Source organism: Urocitellus parryii, chromosome 1, assembly GCF_045843805.1.
Source record: "Urocitellus parryii isolate mUroPar1 chromosome 1, mUroPar1.hap1, whole genome shotgun sequence".
Taxonomy (NCBI): Eukaryota; Metazoa; Chordata; class Mammalia; order Rodentia; family Sciuridae; genus Urocitellus; species Urocitellus parryii.
In genome coordinates this window covers 9,658,371-9,673,676 of record NC_135531.1, presented here as the reverse complement: position 1 = coordinate 9,673,676, position 15,306 = coordinate 9,658,371, and the positions used below count along the sequence as shown (strand labels likewise).

Sequence of the window (15,306 nt, the reverse complement as noted above, 5' to 3'; positions counted from 1 at the left end):
TATCTGCATCATTAAACAGCATATATTGGGTTTTTGTTTTCACTCAGTAATATTCCATCTATTTTTGGTAGAAAAGGAAAATTTCCTGCAAGCAGATCCTTCCAGATAGTTCCAGAGGTCGGAAATCTCCAGACCAGTCAGAAGAGATTTATCAGATGTCAATAAGCAGTTTTCTTTTTTCAATAACTAACAATACCATCTTATGTGCTTCACTAACTTGGTCTATAAGCACATAAATCAGTTTTGAAACAAATATTTTCCTTATGCTATCTCCTCTTTGACCACAGACTATCTGGATAGGTTAAATATTCTTATAGTGCATAAATGACTAGTTTTTGTGACAAATTGAGCTCCATACATTCCCCAAAAGAGAAAGGAGAGAGAAAACTGCCCACTTGCTTTAGGTAGAGCTGCAGCTATCCACAAAGCATTGCCAAAGACAATAGCCTTCCACTGCAAAGGGGAGAGAAACTCTACTCACACTTATGTACAGATACCCAATCACATAGTTATCAACCCTTCACTTTTATTTCTTTATTCATTGGGAAAAAGTAAACTCAGAGTACAGAGAGGATGGGGAGTGGTATAGGAGAAGGAAGCACCGTCACTGTGGCCCCAACAGCATCTGGCTGATGTAACTATTCAGAAACTCAGGAGTCTATTGAAGACTTTCAATTTCCAGGGAAAGGCTTATGCAGTAAGTTGTAGTTGATTTTGGTCCATATTAGTTTTTACCCCAGCAGTAGCTACACCTCTCTTATCCCTTGGTCCTTTAACCCTGTGACAGGCAGCTAGAGTTGCTTACATGCAACTTCCAGAAGCCAGGATTGGCACAAGGGACCCTGTCCACCAAATATTGGAGATCCATGCTTTCTACTGATATCTGCTTCTGATCACAGAGAGGCAGGCAGAGGGGCAGCACTGTTCTGCACATGCACACACACCAGGTGCAAGCCCCTCTTTAGCTGACATGTCAACGGATTTTGAGGGTTTTTTAAAATTTTTTCTTCTCTTAGAAGCCAGTCATTAAAGACTAGGATGTTTAAAAGCAGCTACAGAAATTAGAAAGTCAGTGTGCATGCCCAGGGAAAGAGGTAGGCTCAGAAATGTCTGTGAAAGCTTAAGTTTATACCTCAGGTTACTCCACAGTTCAGAGAATGCTTACAACAATTAAAACAAAAACAAAAATGTATTAAATCCTGGAAAAGGATAAGGATATGATTTTCAGAGTAACAACATTATTAGATTCAATTTTCTATAACAAATTCATCATCATCATCATCATCATCATCTACAAAGAAATAGGGAAACATGGACAATTTAAAGCAAAAAAAATAGACCAACAGAAAATCTCCCTGAGACAAGCTAGATGGTTGGTCTACTAGACAGAAACTTTAAAACAGTTATCTCTAAGATGCTCAAAAAATGGAAGAAGACTCAAAAAAGGTCAAGAAAATTATGTGTGAACAAAATGGAAATGTCAAAAAAGATACAAAATTGAAAAAAGAAACCAAAATGAGAAGTACAATAACTGAAATGAAAAAAATTAAAGGAAAACTAAAGAGTTCAAAGGCAGATTTGAGCAGACAGAAGAGAGCATCAGCAACTATGAAGGTCAGACCATTGACATGATTGAGTCTGAAGAACAGAAAGAAGAAGATTCCGGAAAGGAGCCAATTCTAAGGGATCTGTGGGACTCATCAAGAGGACTCACAGTCACTCTGCGAACCCAGAAAGGGGGAGATAAAAAGGTAGAGAGAATGTTAGAGGAAATAAGGGCTGAAAACTTACCAAATTTGATGAAAGGCATAAATATAAACATCTAAGAAGCTCAATGAAATCCAAATAAAATAAGGTATTTTGCAAAAACCCATCATAATCAAATTGTGGGAAGACAAAGAATCTCTTGAAAGCAGCAAGAGAAATAACTCATCTCATACAAGAGATCTTCGGGAAGATTAACAGCAGATTTATCATTTCAAGCTACAGAGGTCAGAAGGCTGACTGACATATTCACATGCTCAAAGGAAAAACAAAAAGACCTTATCAACCCAGATTCCTGTGTTCAGCAAAATGTTCCTCAGAAGTGAGGGAAAAATTAAGACATTCCCAGATAAGCAAAACCGAGAAAGACCATTAGCACTAGACCTGTTCTGTTAGAAACCCCAAAGGGATTCCTGCAGGTTAAAATAAGAGAACACCAGGCAGTAATTCAGATCCCAAGAGGAGTGAAAGACCTCCGTAAAGGTAAAGATGGGCAATTATGAAAGCCAATATTATTGTAACAATAGTTTATAGCTCTACTTTTTATTTTCTACATGATTTAAGAGACTAATAAGCATAAGGAAGAAAACACGTATTAGTCTACAAGCTATTTTGTGGTAACTTTGGTTCATAGCTATACATTTTGTTTTCTATATATGTTAAGAGGCTAATGTATTTTTAAAAGCAATCATCAGTTTATGTTTTTTACATGTAATGTTCAAAGGTATAATTTTGTGACATCAGTAACTGAAAGGGATAGTGTGTCACTATAAACAATCAGGTTTTGTATGTTATTGAAGTTAACCTGACACAAATTCAAAATAGAGTTTTATAGCTTTAGGATGTTGGATGTAATTCCCATGGCAACCACAAAGAAAACAAAAAACATGCACAAAGGAAAAGGAGAAGGGAATTAAAAATCTCACTACAAAAATATCAACTACACGCCAAAGAGACAATAATGCAGGAAATAAGGGATTTAGAGAACAGCAAAGTGGCAGGAGATAAGTCCTTCCTAATTGGCAGTGACTTTACATGTAACTGGATTAGAGTCTCCAACGACAGGAATCAATCATTTGCACACAAAACCACGATTCAAGTATCTGTTATCTGTAAGAGACTAACTTTAGATCAAAAGACAAATAGACTGACAACAGGGTATTTATGCACCATATTATAGCAACATTATTGACAATAAAAACTCAATTGTCCATCAGTAGATGAACAGGTAAGTGAAATGCATGAGGAAGAAAGTAAGTTCTGACAAGCTACATGTGGACAAGCCTTCAGGACTCCGTGCTCAGTGAAATTAACAACCCATAAAAAGACAAACAGTCTATGATTCCACTCCGTGAGGCATCTAGAGTAGTCAACTTTATAGACACAGAGAGTAGAATAGGGGTTCCAGGTGCTGAGAAGAGGGGAGAGGGGAAATTAGTGTTTAATACATAAAGTTTCAGTTTTGCAAGAGGAAAGGATTCTGGATATGGATGGTGATGGTGGTTGTACGATGATATGAAGGTACTTAATTAATATTGCTTAAAAATTGATGATGTGTACATTTTATGGTATGTGTTTTTTATCACAATAAAAAAAAGAGTTAAATTAATAATAAAAAAAATACTTCAGAGTGTCTCAGCAAAAACTCACAGGTCACTCCTAGCAGCTCCAGAAACAGAAAGGCCAAAGAAGCACCAAGGACTCAAACACAAAGGAGCTGTGGGTTCCTGCTCCTGGGTTTCTGTCCATTCTACCTAATTTTCTTTAAGAAAATATATTTTCCCAGTCAATTTGAGACATTTAAGTTTAGGGTAGTGCACAAGAAAGATCAGATAACAGAGAACTGTATCATAATCAGTATGGGAAGGAACTCCGGGGACTTTTCTGTAGTCTGACACCTTACAAAGCATAAAACCACTCCTCAAAATTCCTGCTTCCAGCGGGGGGAGCTGAGTGGTCTCATGCACATCAATACCAGAAACAGGCTTAGTTCAGAAATAGAAATAGAGTCACAAGCAAACACAACACAGAAGCAGAAGCAGTCAGAAGAGCATGAAAGCCCCCCAGCCTGCACGCACAGCCACACCTCAGTGAGCACTATCTGTGGGCAGCACAGTTGGTTAGGTCTCCTGAGTGAGTCCACTGGCTATCTTGGGTGCCCATAGCTCTGACTAGAAGACTACCAGCAAGACGCATGATAAAAGAGAAAATAATTTTTACTTGTAATCTGTGAAGAGAGTCTGAATTTACAAAATGGTTTTGCTGAGTGCTAAACACATGGATTTGGAAGAAACGGAGCAAGTTACAAGGCTGCACTTGGTCTATCGCTGACGGAAACACAGATTACAATTCCACATGATTACGACACCTCTAGTAGGTGTCTCATATCCGTACCACCAAAGTCATAGATAAGGTGCTCTCCACGAGAGACCAAGCACTGCAGAAGAAACAGCCTGAGGGTTCACTTGTACTGGGAACTCTGCAAGATGGAGCGACTTGTCTGGTGGGGATGATGGTGTCAGGCTTTGTTTTGTTTTGAGGCTTAGTTCAGAAATAAAGAAAGTAAAGAGCTTTTCTCTCTTACAGTATGGCTCGTGTAGTGGATCATGGGAAGCATGTTTACTCCAAATAGAGGCAGGACAGGGTGTCCTCTGTGCCTCACAAACCTCTGTCCTTTGAACCTGATCACCTACTTGTCTTCTGATAGGGTTTGGCTGAGCGGTTCTCTCATGCATCTAGTATAATGTGTCTTGGCTGATTTTGTACTCAATGGCAGAATACCTGAGACTGAGTCAGGTATATGGACAGGGACTACATTTTGGCTCTCTGTTCAGGAGGCTGGAAAATCCACCACGGGGCATCCACACCTGGTGAGGGCCTTGGGCTACTTCCAATGATGGTGGAAGGGAAGGGCAAGCTGGCTCCTGAAGGGGTAAAACTCTCAAGGGACAGCCTCCCTTTGTAACAAGTCACTCTTGCATAAACTAATCCAGGCCTTCAAGAGCGACAACTCATTCAGTCCCAAGAGATGACATTAATCCTTCATGAGAATGGATTTCGTGACCTCAGTGCCTTCCACGGGTCGCATCACTTCCCAAGACTGTGAGAGTGGAGACCAGGTCTCAACATGAGTTCTGATGGGAACAATCCATGTTCAAAACTAGCACAACTACTTCTGCACATTTTCCTTTGAGTGAAAAAGTAAAATTAAATCCACTTGCCATTATCATTGAGCTTTAAAGTTCTCTTTGGTTTTCACTTTCCACTTCACTGGCAGCTGAAAACCTCAAGTCATCCTCCCTCCATTACCTCAACTCTGCATTGGACTCCAAGCCCATGGACTCTCCATCACGGTGTGCTTCTCCTCTCCAACCTCCACCTCTTAGTAGTCACACATCCCTATCATTTGGATCCTGAAGTCTTGTAGTGGCCTCTCAGTGTGAACCATTGTGAGACTGCAGTCTGTATCACTGTCTTATTTTTAAACCAGACAAAATCCAGAAGAAGAGGGAGTGGTCATCCAACACCTGATTGCTGGTGCCTGGGCCATCACCTCCTATGCCCCGTGCCCGGCTCTACCCCAGGGTGATCCCTGTGCTCCATGTCCTGCTCTGCATCCACAGAGTGTCCCCGGGCCCCATGGAGCCACTGCTGAGCTGCAGATGCCTTTTATGTCCCTGGGCCCCTGCAGAACCTCCAACCTGTTCCCCCTCAAGATCCCTAGAGAGACAGTCACCACCTGTTGTCCTGGCCACTCCATCCTTAGCCATAGCAGAACCTGGCTTCTATCATTTCTCTCCCTAAAAAGAAATTGTTGGGTTCAGTAACACATGCACGTAATCCCGGAGACTCAGGAGGCTGAGGCAGGAGGATCTCAAAGCCAGCCTCAGCAACTTAGGACCCAAAGCCTGCATGAGGGTTGGAGGAAAGGGGACCTTGATTCTTGTTGGGTAGTAGGAAAGAGTTTTAGCTTTTTCCAGTGTTTAGAAACCTATGGAAAAAAGAAACAAGGGGCCTGGGACAGTTACAGGGGACAAGCTCCCTGAGTTGGAGTGCTGATAATATCTGCAGTTAACAGCTTTATCATCAGGGGTAAGGTCACATGCTTCTCCCACCCTCCGGCTGACTGCTGAGAACTTCCTTCCTCACGCCCCAGAGTTCTCTTTGTTAAATAGTGACTGGCTGCCCCTGACCCACAGAGCAGTCCCAAACGTCCACCTCCCGTGTCTGGGCTGCCCTAACAACTCCAGTCCACCCTAGTGCCTTTCTTCCTTGAGCTGATGTCATGAGCTTGCCACACAAGGTCACTTGTGGCTACAAGCATTCTACGTTCCATTTTTCCAGCCCCTACACCCCAATTAGCCTCAAAGTTTCTAAACACTAAAAAGAGCTTTAGAAGCTTTCCTGGCTACCCAGATTCCATGTAAAGGTGGGATTCAAATTCTAATGTGAGAAGATAGCATTTTTGAGCACACACACAAAGTTTAAAAAATAATGATAAATAAGGTTCGCCCTTAATATAATTAACAAAGTTCTTCCTCATGGAATGATTTTTCTCTCAGATGGTAAAAAGTGTAGACTAGAAGGTATCTCTCTGGATAAGCAGACTACATGAAAAATTTCTAACCGCCTAGTAGAAAGAACATCAGTGAATTTCACTAGAAATATTAGAAATCCAACAATTCTGGTGCATTTCCCAGGATTGTCAAATTGTGGGGGCTTAAATCAGAGTGGCTCCTGATCTTTGTCACATCGTGGGTCACATGGACAATGACAGTGTTTGCACTGCACCCTGAGGTGAAGGAAGAGGCTGCTCAGCAGGGTTCCTGCCACCTGAATATGACAGGGCCAACTCTGTCTCCCCCAGGGCCCAGGGACTGGGAAGCCTGATAGAACTGCGCATTCGGGTGTGCCCGAGCTCACTTGGTGATGACAGTAGCAACCCAACTAGGAAACGCTGCAGCCAAACCTTTTCCTGTCCTCGTTTCTGCTTTCAACATTGTCCAAGGTTACAAAGCCAGTCTTCCATGCAGTCTTGAGTGTGAATGGCGCCATACACATGGGGATTGGAATAGTTTTCAATTCTGTTGCCCTTTCTCCATCATTTCCCTTAGAGAGAGAGAGGGGGGGGGGACACATCCATCTTCTCACTTTTTGGATCTCAAATGTATCTTCTCGTGGTTTATGGGATGAATGGGCTGAGAGGAGGCCCCGCATGCTGAGTGCTACAGAAGTAAACTCTTAGCCCAAGTTCAGTCTGGTCCAATGACAGAGAGCTAAGGCAAGTTGCTCAGAGGACTGTCCATGTGCAGATATCTTCTCCAGACTACTGTGAGTGCTGTCATTAGAGGAGAAATATGCCACACGTGGGAGTTTTCAGGAAACCAGTTTTGTCAGACGCTTCCTCTGCCATCACCAAGTGGATGAAGACTCTTTTCTATTTCAGTAAACATCAGCATTTTCTGTCCACACTAAAATAAGCCACTAGAACACAGGATAAAAGCAGATACCAAAATCACAAGGGCCTGTGTTTTATTTATTAACGCCTGGAATTCAGATGTAGCACATTCCCAAGGGGTTCTATTTGCTGGCCCCAGGCTCTGGGCACTAGAGAATTTAGCAGCAAATGAAAGAATCATTGACAGTATATGCTGGAGGTAAAAAGCCCGCTTAATTTTGAGGAGCTAGCCACACATGTCTACTGGGGGATAGGGGACAAGTCAGGAATATAATTCTGGACACTTGCCAATTCCACCCCCCAAATTTAAGAACAGCCAACTTTGCTGCAGGCACTCATTTACTCACTTCCATAAATAAATTAAAGAAACAGAATTGGAAGCTGCAGGGGATAAATGAATTGTCTTGCCTAAACTGCTAGGTAAATTAAAATGGCTCTATAATTATGTCATTGTAAGTACCCTTATCATCAGGAGTGACCACATTAATAATGATAAAGAGAATTAAGGAAGCAGAGTTAGATTTTATTTCTTGTGCAAATAAAAACATGCCACATTAGTAAACATTAGGGGACCCATACAATAAAATCCCACTAGGCAAATCCCAGAGAGGCAAGGTTACCCTGATGGACCAGGTACCTAGTCAGATAGCACTGAGCAACTTCTCTGTGCTATAAAGGGGTCAGAACTCACATGCGTGACCATGTTCTCTATATATGTGTGGCTTGACTCCTGTTCAGTAGTACAGGTCCCAAGATAGCTCCTGGCAAGGCATTTGGGGGTTCTTAGAATCACATACATTTTCTTGACTTTTGTGAATACATCAGGTAGGAACCTAGTGATGGCTAATGTCTAGTGAGGCCTGCATCCTCATTAATCACTGTGTCAAATGCACTCCATACATTTACTCCTTTAATTTTTAAAATATCTTGTAAATCAGGTATCATTGTCATTCTCCTTTATACATGGAAAAAATAGACCAAAGCTTAAATGAAGTGACCCATGATTCATCCTTGATGTATCTAAGACCAAATTCCAGGTGCTCACCATGAGGAGATTCAGTCGGCCTTCCACATCCATGCATTCCTCATGCTTGGATTCAACCACCTGCAGATCAAGATACTAAAAAAAAAAAATTGCACCTGTATTGAACATTTACAGACTTTTTTTTGCCATTATTCCCTAAACTATACAGTGTAGCAACTATTTATATAGCATTTACATTTTGTTAAGCTAAAAGAATCTAAAGATGACTAAAAATACAAAGAAAAATGTGCATGTGCCATTTTACATAAGAGATTTGAACATCCAGACTTTGGTAACCATGGGGCGGAACAGGAGGCTTCTAAAACCAATGCCCCATGGGTTTTGAGGGAGGACCACTGTGTTCTCTGTGTGTATGTTTGAAATCACTCTATAGTCAACACTCAGGTGGGAAAGTGACTCTACTGCGTCCAGCTGCCTCTGTTCTTTTTTTCCCTGAACCTTCTTTCTCTGCTTGCCCTCTCCTCAACTCTTCCCTCTGTTTCCTTTTCCAAAGGCAAATACGCCATGCGAGACCTGGTCCACAGGCTTCCCGGAGGGAACAACAGCAACAACGCAGCGAGCAAGGCCATGTCCGACGACACGGTGACCGCCGTCTGCTGCACCCTGCACGAGGTGATCACCAAGAACATGGAGAACGCCAAGGCCTTGCGGGACGCGGGAGGCATCGAGAAACTGGTCGGCATCTCCAAGAGCAAAGGAGACAAGTACGTTGGCTGGTGACGTCCCACCTCCGCAGGGGCAGAGTTGGTTGGTTCTAAGTGTGCCAGTGGATAGCACTATTGATTGTCACTCAAAACCATTTTTCTCTCATAGTCAAGGAAGAAAAAAAAAAGCAAATGGTTTCCAGTTTTCCTTCCTCACCATGAAAGCTAATCTCACTGTGAATTTTGATTTGATAAATAACTTGTGAGTTGGCAATGGCCAAGAAATTGGAAAGGTAGAATTGACATTCCAACCCTCATGCTAATGTGTTGCAAGAGACACTCGCTTAACCTGGAGGCCTGAAGGACTCTTCTTGTTACTGTCCTCGTGTGGTTGCGAGTCCAGGCATTGACAGACCTGTGCCCCTTTAGCTCTGCATAGTAGCTCATCACACAGCACCAACCGGGGAGAAGACAGCAAGAGGCAGTCAGGGTAAACTCAGTCCCAGCCCACCACCCCACCTTACAAGCTGTGGTTTGGGACAAACCACTTAATTTAACAAGTTGTTATGCCCATATTTTGCAATCTAAAGCCGGGGGGGGGGGCTGTATAATATTCTTCCAGAAATTACTGATAATCAAGCCCAAAAGGATGAGCAGAAATTTCCTAGCCTGAGGAAATGGTGGGGAGAAGGGAGAGCTTTCAGACAAATGGAATAAAAAGAGATAAGACGGGGTGTCAAGCAGCTGCACTGCCACAAATGGGAATGTTTCCCTGTGTGATTGAGGAGCCAAGGGTATCTTAGTGTACACAACTAAAAAATATCTCCACCAGCCAGGGTGCTAGTATATCAGAGAGCTGTCAATTTTTACAGAAACCTGCACCAACCTTAATTAAATTTTGCCTCCTGGAAGTCCCTCAGTGTAATCAAAGAAGATTAAAAGGGTAAACCTTTTGTTATTAAGGGTCTGTCTGCTTCTAGATTTTTCATTCCTTTACATCTAAATGCTAAATAATTTTTCTTTCATTATTAGAAACTGTGAGAAATGCACTTGGAGACTTTCTGGAAATGCTGTCTCATTATTTAACTTAATTCAAGATGCTACTAATGTGTTTCAGAGATTTCACTGTTTCTGTTTTAAGCACCTTGAGAACCTATTTGGAAATAGGTTCAATCAACAATTCAGCATTAGAATTTGAATACTTTCCTGTACCAGATAGAGAAGGCCCATGGGACTCATGCAATAATGATGCAGATTGTTGGCTTGAATTATAACTATATATGGTTGGATGGATAGACAGACAGAGATGCTGTACAACACCCTCCCCATCTATACTGCATGATGACTTGTTATGCAGCAATGAAGGGCACAGAGTCAAAGGACATGGATCCAACAATACCTAGTCTTGCAGCCATGCAGGGACAACAACAAGATAACCTGTAGGTATGTATGTAAGTAGGCAGGGAGAGAGAGAGAGAGAGAGAGAGAGAGAGAGAGAGAGAGAGAGAGAGACAGATATCTCATAATGTTATGCATACACTGCAGGTATGTGCTTTTCTTTGCATAGATTCAGTAGGTGCTTGGGATCTCTAGTTGGAGTGCACAGAAACACTCTAACAGTTTGTCTATGTCCATGAGGCATTCAAAGATTGAAGTACTTTCTCTGAATTTTAAGACTAGGGAGTTAGGAAATGATACTCCATTCCTTCCCGTGAGCTTCTCTACAGCAGTGTGCCTCACTATTGGAACCTTATAGAGAAAAGATGCTTGATCAGTTCTATGGTCAGAGACAACTGTTAATCAAAATTACTAAAAATCATTTGAAGAAACTATCTGTGATACAGTATGTATATTTGCTGCCAATACAAAAAAAATGGACCTGTTATATCTGGTCCTAACTTGATTATTATTAATGGGAAGGTATTTTCACTTGAGATGATCTCACAAATGTCCTTTAATTTGACTAAAATTTTCTCCATGGCACTTGTCCTGTCTCATTGTTCCTTGATCTTCTTTTCAATGTCAACAACCTGGGTTTCTGAGTTGCATAAGAAGTGTCGAACTGGAATGAATTATGCACCTTTTCAGTTGTATTTCTCCAGCATAGGAAAGCTCATCCATTCTTCCATGTTGCCAATTTTTAAAAATATATATATTGATTAATTGAGGGGGTAAAACAAGGATTTTATAATTCCTCATTTCCTATCTATCTGTACTTCAGTTTTGTTATTCTTTTCATTGCCCTTAAAACCAAGTCATTCCAAGAGAATTGCTCCATATTTCAGCATGAAACTCACTAAATTCTATCATAAGAGACATTGAGATTCCCATCACCTTCTAGCAATATTTTAATAAAAGAGAAACTCTTGACAATAGATTTTTTGGAATTGGGAATGATTTCAAAACTGGAAATTATAGGAGTATCAATTCATACTAGGTAATTATTAAAATACTTGCAAAAAGTCCACCCTAAATTATTATTTTAAAAAAATTACTTCCAAAAATAAATTTAGTGTATATCTGATTTTTATTTGAAATAATATTAGAAGCCACAGGCATTAAAAGCATGCCTAGCTATGATCCTCCATTTTATATATAGATCTGTTTTATTTCTAAATATATGCAAGCCTAAATATGCAGTGATATTAACCAGGCTGGTGAGTTGGCCATCACTGTGTGATTACACAACACTCACTGAATCTTGGAGCACAACCAATGGGACTGGGATCCTGCTGCTGGCATGACTGTTCAGAATAGTCACCCCTGATTTGACAGCTCTGGTGAAGACCAGACATTGTGTAATTGTTATTAACTCTTGTAAGAGTCTCATACTCTGAAGTCTTGATATTGTTCTTTTCACATCATTTTAAACACCCATCATGGGCATTCCATCATGTCTATTTCAAAAATAATATTTTTTTCCGCTTTTAACAGTTGTATAGGAAATAGCATTGAATGTGTCTGTGTCTTTTGTCATAAGACAGAAAAGCTATTAACAGTCTCAACTGTTACTTGTCAGAAAAGAACTCTGTATTGTGGCTTGGGTTATAATCACTTGTCACATTAAAAGCACTCAATGTTCAAGTCCTTCAATCAATACTCATCGTTTTTCAAGTAGAAGTTTATATGATACCAGTCTAGTGGATGAATCAAAATTAAAGTCTTAAAAAGAAGGCAATGTTTCCTTTGACCTTCACATATTATTATAACACTATGATGTATTGGCATTTTAATTAAGAAGTTAAAAACTGCTTTTTGTTACGCATCATAGTCTCTTTCTATTGTATAACTAGGAAAGAAGTGGAACTTAAAAATTGCACTGTGTCAGAGAAATTTTTTTACTGAATGTTTCAACTACACTATTACTACCTAAATTTTAATATAGTTGCCTCTTAGGTTGCTTGAGTATCATCACAGACAAATACTTTGCCAACAGTGACAAAATGCAACAAAACATAGCATCTAATCTTTGTTCAGCATTGATTACATAAGAATGACAGGTACCTTTACCTGTGTCCACAAAAAGGTCTAAAATTCTGTCTTTAAGTCAAAGGAATTTAAAATTACATTCGGAGCACAATACTATCATAAATTTTGAAATAATTTAGCAACAATTCATTTCAGGAAAAGAAATGTTAAAAATTGGAATTTATAGGAACTCTATATTTGTTCTCTTTAATTTCTTGATGTAACTAACGTGGCCAAAGTTGCATTTCATCTCAGTAAACATAGCAATGGCTGTTACACTTGCCCTTCAGTGAATGGATGAAGAATCCTCAAACTAGGTTGGTCTAAATGACAAATGTAAAGACCTAGGAAAATAGCAGCCACTTTCTGCACCGTGTATTGGCATCCCATAATTTCACTGTAAAATGCATATCCTCAGAATATCTATTTACTTCAGCTCTCAACTGAAAACTCATCCTGGACCATCTACCATCTTCCTATTTTATTTCAAAGGCATCTTTGGTTTTAATTCAGATATTATTGCTAGCCACTGCAACCAGTCACCTTCAGGAGTGGTTATCACATTGGAGTCTTCATGAATGGTAATATCTTGCCGAACACCAGGAGTCAGCATCCACATGAGGCAGGAGTCCCCTGATTATCGACCATGGGCCACATCCTACCAACTGCTTGTTTTTGATAAATCACATTTATTAGAACACAGCTATACCCATTTGTTTAAATGTGACTCTTCATGTTCCAGTTACAGTTAAGTAAATTGTGACTAAGATCATAAAATATTTACCATCTGACCCTCTGCAGAAAAAGTGAGCTGACCCCTCAGATAGACCCTGTTAATGATAGTCACTAAAATAGTGCTCTGGTTGTGAAACCAGCCTGTTAGTATACAGAATTCCTGAGTGGGTTAACTTAGATTAATTCCTGAGTAGCTTCCATGACCACAGGTCAAAGTGACTTCCAGGAATTCAATTGAATTAAATTGACAGGAATTTATTAATCTAGTTTGTGTTTTGAGATTCAGATTGGCACTGAACCTAAATCAAAATATCTAGTTATAGTGTCATAGGTATTTCAAAGGCATGACTTTGAACAGCATTTAACAACTTCCTGTCCAAATATTTCTGTGACCTTGGTTTCTCCCTATGCACTATGGTCCAGAGGCCAGAACCTGAAGTGCAGGTAAGGCTTTATAGATTCTTACACAAATGTATTCCTCTGCACCCAGTCAGAGTGTGCCCACTTCAGCATTCACTGCCTATGGCCTCAGCAAGTGTGTAGTCAACGCTGGTACGCTCTCATGCCCCAGTGGGACACTGTTCTCCTATTACCAGGTGTTCCGCAAAACTGCCATCAGAACTCCTGAAGCTTGTCCTTTCTGATCACTGTTTCTTTTCTTTCTATTCCATTTTGTAGTCAAACACTAAGTCCGCATTCTCACCACATGCCACTGTTCCCGTGTTTGCATTTTTAAAAACTCTTTGCCAAATTGTAATTTCTTCCTACCCGTCACCCTCATGGATGTGTGATGAGACCACGGATGGGGGCTGGTACAAAATTCCTTTGCAGTCCCCAGGCAGAGAAGAAAAGAGCCAGCAAAGCTGGGAGGAAGTCCATTTTGACCTCTCCTGACATGTCAGGGTCAGTGCAAGCCCAGCTGCCACTCTGATTGCATTTCCTGTCTTTCCTTTATCAGACATTCTCCAAAAGTGGTCAAGGCTGCATCTCAGGTCCTAAACAGCATGTGGCAGTACCGAGATCTGAGAAGTCTGTACAAAAAGGTAAGGTTTGCTTTACCTACTTGGCTCAGGAGCTTCACACAGGCTCTGGATCCAAAGACTCAGTATTTGGCCATAACAAAAGGCACCTCAGATATGGACAGCACTAGTCCAACAGCCTCAGTAGCCAAAATGTTACTAAAACAAGATCGTCAATAAAGATGCAAAAACAGGACCACCATGTGTCCCATAAATACACAACAAGATCCATGAACCTTTGGGACTGGACAGATCCACACTCAGAGAGTCTTACCCAAAGTTGTCTTTTTTGTTTCCATAAGGGGTTGTGATTTTTTTAATTTTTAATTAACGCATAGTAATTGTATGTATTTGTTGAGTACAGTGTGATGTTTCAATACATGTATACATAATGTAATAAGCAATTCAGGATATTAGCTTATCCATCATCTGAAATATTTCTCATTTATTTATGGTGAGAACACTCAATATTTTCTCTTCCACCTATTTTGAAATATGTAATATTTTTCATTATGCCAAATCACCTTACATAAAGAAGAAAATAGACCTATCTTCCTACACTTTTGCATTCTACAATAGACTAAAATATAATAAACTCAGGAAGTTTTTTTGGTGAGGGGAATTATTAACAAGTTTCAACAAGTAATTTTGGAAAGGAGACAGAAAAAAATTACAAAAAGCAATTCAGGAACTCAGGTGTCACAGCCCAGGAACATGGATGTGAACTCCGTCCCGGCAGTGAGGCCCCTCCCCCTGGCCCTGAGGACCTCACCACTTTAGTGCCCAGAGGGAAGGAGACAATGGTCCCAGTGTCCACCGGAGAACTCAGAGGGGCTTGGCCCTTGGGGCACTTGGTCTGTACACCTGTGCAAGGTAGTAAGCGTTCATATCGTGCCTCTGAAGAAGTCTTTACCCACAAAATGATTCAAAATTAAACCTGAAGAGAAAAATGCCACATCTAGAGATTTTGGTTCTATGCCTCATTTCCAAATGCTTCTAAATAGAGGGTACTTTTTCTTTCTTTCTTTCTTTCTTTCTTTTTTTTTTTTAGTGGGGAGAATACTTTAACAATATCTTCCATAAGTTGTTGTTTTGCCAAGCAAATGTGGGTAGTTAAAATTTGAGCTAGTGAATGGGAGTAGAGAACATAGATATACAGGAAGAAAGCAGTGC

General features: G+C 40.5%; 1 protein-coding gene across 2 annotated transcripts in view; it reads left to right on the top strand.

Moving 5' to 3' along the window:
• Ctnnd2 (catenin delta 2) overlaps positions 1-15,306 on the top strand; it is a 706,435-nt gene that overhangs the window by 650,569 nt on the left and 40,560 nt on the right. For both annotated transcript variants that reach the window (XM_077795427.1, XM_077795424.1), the window contains 2 exons: positions 8,761-8,971; positions 14,073-14,157. In XM_077795427.1, coding sequence (XP_077651553.1) covers positions 8,761-8,971; positions 14,073-14,157 — 296 coding nt within the window. The remainder of the gene's footprint in view (positions 1-8,760; positions 8,972-14,072; positions 14,158-15,306) is intronic.